The sequence below is a fragment of the Physella acuta genome, unplaced genomic scaffold (genome assembly GCF_028476545.2).
Source record: "Physella acuta isolate Inbredline_101_S28 unplaced genomic scaffold, ASM2847654v3 ptg001549l, whole genome shotgun sequence".
Classification (NCBI taxonomy): domain Eukaryota; kingdom Metazoa; phylum Mollusca; class Gastropoda; family Physidae; genus Physella; species Physella acuta.
In genome coordinates this window covers 211451-217500 of record NW_026733064.1, presented here as the reverse complement: position 1 = coordinate 217500, position 6050 = coordinate 211451, and the positions used below count along the sequence as shown (strand labels likewise).

At 35.8% G+C, this 6050-nt stretch overlaps 1 protein-coding gene across 1 annotated transcript in view; it reads right to left on the bottom strand.

Moving 5' to 3' along the window:
- LOC131928783 (transmembrane protein 272-like) overlaps positions 1-4707 on the bottom strand; it is a 4803-nt gene extending 96 nt beyond the window's left edge. Inside the window, exons 1-5 of the mRNA XM_059284911.1 lie at positions 4473-4707; positions 4037-4130; positions 1353-1400; positions 981-1184; positions 1-178 (exon numbers count right to left, since the gene is read on the bottom strand). The exon at positions 1-178 is cut by the window's left edge and continues 96 nt beyond it. Of these exons, the coding sequence (XP_059140894.1) occupies positions 1-178; positions 981-1184; positions 1353-1400; positions 4037-4130; positions 4473-4502 (554 nt within the window). The 5' untranslated portion in view covers positions 4503-4707. The remainder of the gene's footprint in view (positions 179-980; positions 1185-1352; positions 1401-4036; positions 4131-4472) is intronic.
- Positions 4708-6050: the final 1343 nt, after the last annotated feature.

The window sequence follows — 6050 nt, the reverse complement described above, 5'->3', positions numbered from 1 at the left end:
TTACACAAGGATGATAAACATCTGACATAACCAACACAAAAACAGGAGAGTCCCATGATGATGTAGACTGAAGTTGTCACCCAAAAGGCAAACAAATACAAACTCTTGTGACAGTAGTGATCCTTGTTTAAAGGGTCGTAGCTCACTTCGTTATAAATACGGTAGATGTAAACACTGCCTGAAAATACATTTTTTTTAAAAAATCCCCCAAGAATTTAAATTAAGTATTTTATTAAATTCTATCCTACCAGAAAGTTTACACTTTTGCCTAGGTTGAACTCTAGATCTATATTAACTTTTGTCTATAAAAAAGAAGAAGTCGGAATTTCCACTTCCTTGTCCCAACCAAATGAAGGCGCTGCTTCTGATAACTCAAAACGAGTTTGATCTTTATAGTTCGATGGGATCCATAAGAACTTAATCAAGTCGAACATCATTGCATTTCCTACAACAAAACTAAGTATTGCGTTCTGTCAGGGTATGCGCCTCATGACCTATTATTTCCATAGTTTCTGATATGAATCTCTTTTATTTTGGGAGAGGGGGGGGAGGGAATGGGGGTGTTCAGGACAAAAAAGGTAAATAAATAATGTAGGCTATATTAAAAAATATATGCTTTTGCCGGCATCGAACCCCAAAGGAGATCTTCATTGTGTGCCCCACAGATATCTTTATTGCGCCCCACCCCATCGAAAATTTTAAAGCCGCCCCCCCCCCCTCTGTCGGAAAAAAGTCATTGTTTATTGATCAGTGTTCCTTTCAGACATTTTTTTTCTCCGGAACTTGAAATTTTCGGTTGGGGGAGGGGGGGGGGGCGGACACGGGAAATATATAAATTCTAATTCGTTTAAGGGAGGGGAGTAAACGTTCTTTTGAGGGAGGTATAGCCCTTCCCCACGCCCAGAAGAGAGGCCTGAAAGAAACTCTGTTATTGATAACTCGACACTTAAATGAGATAGAGGCTATCCATCTGAACTCACCTGCAATAAACCAAGCGAACAGAAAACAGTTGACAAGTTGTTCAATAAGGTTACACGTTTTTTTATCTTCTTCCTTCCCCCTGTTTGAGTGACGCCATCTCTGGACCAAGTTAAACACGTACTTGGCACAACCAAAGCATCCTGCCACAATTAGGTAGATCGGGATCATACGCTCAACAGGACAAGCATGAAGGAAAATCGCACCTGGAAGTATTATAAAACACTGTGTAAATATGAAATAATACTCATTCAATTTCAATATATGTAAAAAAAAAACAACTACCTAATTGATGTAAGAATTACATATTTATATTTACTTGAGTTTTATCGAGAACTAAATTTGTTAAAAAATGTTTTATAGTAATCGATTACCAATAACAATCATGGAAACCGGGATCGCCGTTAAAATTGCGTAAAAGACTGTAAAAAAATATGAAAAAATTAAAAATTTTTAAGCTTACACATGAATAATTCTATATACCTGTAACATGCGAGAAAAAAATACTTGAAGATAAAATGACAATCATAGCTAATTAAACTAAGAAAGTAAACACATTGAATCATTCTTGTTTATCAGCTGTAATCCTTTTATAGAGGAAATCGTAAGGTGGAGGAGCTTCTGTATCATACAATGGTAAGAATATTGGGAAAAAAAATTCATAAAAAACGTTTTAATAACAAGCTTTTATGTAATGATGCACTAAAAAGTAGAAAATAAATTATAGACTACTATTTAAATAACTATAAAGAAAAGCATGGGTCACTTTAGTATCTATTGGATACCTTTACTAATGTTAAGGAAGACACCCACGCTTTTCTTTATAGTTATTTAAATAGTAGTCTATAATTTATTTTCTACTTTTTAGTGCATCATTACATAAAAGCTTGTTATTAAAACGTTTTTTATGAATTTTTTTTTCAGTACTTTACATGTTTTATTTACAATAGAGTTACATGACTAAAAAAAACCATTGCGCGCCTACTGAACATCACGTTCAGTAGGCGCGCAATGGTTTTTGAACGCAGCCATTACGTGATGGCGCAGCTATTGAAGGTGATGACGCGTGTGGTGTGGTTGGCTAGACATGCCTACTAATTCGGTCCAAATTTTTATTAATTCATAAAAAATTAATTAGGCATCCAATTAAGTCAAATTTAGTTTCAGATTGCATTGTCTTCATGTCTTGACCCACGTGCCAACTGTGAATCGTATCGGTCAAGTAGAACTGTCCGAATTTTCACTCCTGCGTTTCCGTCTAGACAGACAGACAGAGGAAGTGAGTTAAATAAAAGCTTGTAAAAATACAGGTATTTAGAAGATTAAATAGCCAAACATGTAGGCCTATTCAAAGTTTTTTTTCAGACGTCTTCGCATTTACACTGCCCCCCCCCCCTCCCATCCCGAAAAAAAAGCAAAAATATATAATTTACCTAGAATTTATTGGTTGTGCTTAGTTCGGCGAAAGATAGTGAAAATTCTCAACGTGCTTAGAACCTCTCACACATTCGGGCGAGAATATATATATATATATATATGTATATATATATATATATATATATATATATATATATATATATATATATATATATATATATATATATATATATATATATATATATATATATATTATATATATATGTATATATATATACATATATATGTATATATATATATATATATATATATATATATATATATATATATATATATATATATATATATGTATACGCAACGGTCAAAGCCCGAAGTCGGCCAATATCGCCTCCCATTGACCGGTCAAAGTCCGAAACTTTGCTTGATTTCGACCTTTGGCCGGCCAATCCGCGGACTGGCCATGGTGGACCAAAGTTGAAATAAGAATATCATCTGGCTAGGGAAGATCATGAGCAGATTTTGGGTGTTTTTTTTAAACCGCAAGGATCATGAAATTAAGTTTTTATTGATTATTAATTAAAGTAAATGACAGAAACATTCACATTTTTTATTGTACTATAGTCTCAATCTATCAATATTATCACTTGTTACAACAAGTTGAACTTTTATGGCCTTTAGAATTACATAGTAGCTTGTTATTTTTACACTTGCAGCGATTTGTCGTTCACTTGGTTGTGCAATTGCAGCGAGTGTAGCCTTGGCCGCCGGTCAATGATTGTGAAGATGCGATGGTTCGTAGCGATTTTTCCTCAGTGCCAACGGACGACAATAAGAGCAGTTTTTCGTGCAGAATTAAAAACTCACTTCTAGCATACAGTTGTTTTAGAACACCATGTTCCGTTCAACTTGTAGATAGCGCCCTCGACGCTCACGACAACTGCAATGACGCTTCGGGGATCACCGATGAAAAGAACGATTATTCATAAAGTGAATGAATTTGAGACTCTCAGTCCAATCATTCTTCAACTTATAAGGGTAGCATCGAACGCGACAAAGCCTCGTGTACGTTCCGTCTTGTTGCATGTGTCGGTGACGCCGACTGTCTTTGATTTTGTTTTTTGATGATTGTCTCACCTCGTCATCATGGGCTACAGCTGTCACAATCAGTTGTAGCCCATATATGGAAACTAAAATGGATTTAATTTTTTTCTTCTGATAGCCATCTGCTATGTCTGTCTCATGGTCTGACGGCCATTTTGATCCATGTTGCCTTGCATATAGAATGCTATACAAACAAGAGCTAAAAAATACGTTACTCACAATGAAACCGCACCCAGAATAATGAAAACGCGATCACAACTTAGTCTAGATAGAACATTGGCTAGGACACATCCCGGCCAGTGCGCACATTGGCCGGCCAATGCGGGCTTTGGCCGCACTTCGGGCTTTGACCGTACCACACAAACACACACATATATATATATATATATATATATATATATATATATATATATATATATATATATATATATATATATATATAACTCTTTAATATTTTATTGAAAACAGTAATATATTTCATTCAAGTGCTGGTCACAGAATATTGTATGAGGATAAGCTTACTGATTAAAATAATCACAAACATGTGATACACTGTAAATGTAATGCATTATAAAGATACCTCGGGTAGAATTATGTGGAGTACCCTCTCCGCAGTTTACATTGTCTCTCCAAGAAAAGGAAGGTGACGGTGATGATTCAGGGCCTGCACTTTGCTATAAAACATAATAGAAAATAAAAACGTTTTTTTTTTATTTATCGATGTAAAAAACAAGGAAAATTACAAATGTTGGAATAAATGAGAATATTCTAAAACGTAGTCTTTCTTCATGTATTAAAATGTATTATCCTTTCGAGAAAAAAATTATTATTATTTACCTGTTAGCGCCTAATAGACAACAATACTGTAGTCTGAAGTGGTAACACAGTGCAATTTCTCTCTAAATACCTAATGCTGAATCAGTAGTTGACCGAGGCCTTAGCGCTTAATTAAGTATACACTTTAGTTAAAGCTTAAACCTAAACCCTTACTATTAAAATTTTAAAAAAAATCTCACCAATAAAACACGAGTTTCGTCATTCTCCATAGCCAGATAATCCAATTTTCATAAACTAGTCAATCTGAAGTTATTCGTGGTCTGTTAGATAACTTGAACGTGAAGTTGTATTTACGGCAGTGGTAGTCCCGGCTCCCAAACTTGACAAATGATGTGTTAATTAAAGTGGTTAATCAAAAACTAATTATGCTTTATGACTGCAGACATAGCTGTCGAGTTACAAGTCGCCACACCATTTTTCTTTCTACATTTCTAAAAAAAAAAAAACAACCTAAAATTGGGAAACACCTAAACTACTTCCTTCTTACATTATAAGGACCCCCAGCGGTGACGTAGGCAGGATTTTTGTCATGGTTCGTTTCCCAACAACAGACACGCAGACTCAATGACAGACAGACAGACACACACACACACACACTATCTCTCTCTCTCTACCTCTCTCTCACTCTCTCTCACACACACACACACACACACACATATATATATATATATACATATATATATATATATATATATATATATATATATATATATATATATATATATATATATATATATATATATATGGTTGTTATCGCTGTTCACCAACAGCAGCACCAAAGCGCCATATCAGAACTACAGCATAAGATAACTACAATGAATAGTTTCGATTCGTTGGCAAGGGCTCTGGGTTTCTTCAATAAAATCATTTTTTACGTGGTGGAAGAGAAGTAGAGTTTCTTTCAGGCATCTCGCTGCCCCCCCCCCCCCCCCGATGAAAAAAAACAACATAGATACTTTAACCAATGCCTGCCACCCTCACCCCCCCCCCCCCCGTCTGAAAGTTTCCAGTGCTATTCCTCTGATGAAAAAATGTCTGAAAGAAATACTGGTGAGAAGGAAGAAAGAGGAATTGGGTTACACGGTAACTTCGGTTAATTAACATCCGGCAGACAGGGATATTTTAACATCCTTGATTTTTTGAGGGTTTTTGTTTCGTTTCGGATAATGTTTCTAGAAAATGTATGCTGTCAGCATTTCCCCAGTATACCGTATGTATACTACCAGTATACCACCAGCCCGTAGCGTATTAAGGGTATATTTTTTAAAAATTGCATACATTTTGTTCACATTGCAGGTGGGGGTGGAGGGGGGGTGGGCCGGAAAGATATATATACTGTGAAGGTGACAGTTTAAAATTTTTCTACTACCTGTTTTTTTGGACATAGTGTTTTTAATACACTCGTGCTCCACAACAAAATATATCAATACTACAAAATTCAGCTCATTATTTTCGCTGTAAACGCCACATTTTTAATGCTGAATAATTTTTTTAACAATTCCCCCACCCCCACCCCTCTAACCTAACCCATTATCAATCTTCGTCACATGATGTGAGATAAATTTGTGTGTGAATCTGTGTGTGAATTCATGTTGAATTATGTGTGGGACAAGGTGGATATACGTGCTTTGATATATAGGGAAAGTGTGTGGGTGTGGGCATGTGTGGGTCGTGTGTGTGGGTCTGTGCTGGTTGTGTGTGTGGGTCTGTGTATGTGGGTCTGTGTGGTCCGTGTGTGTGGGTCTGTGTATGTGGGT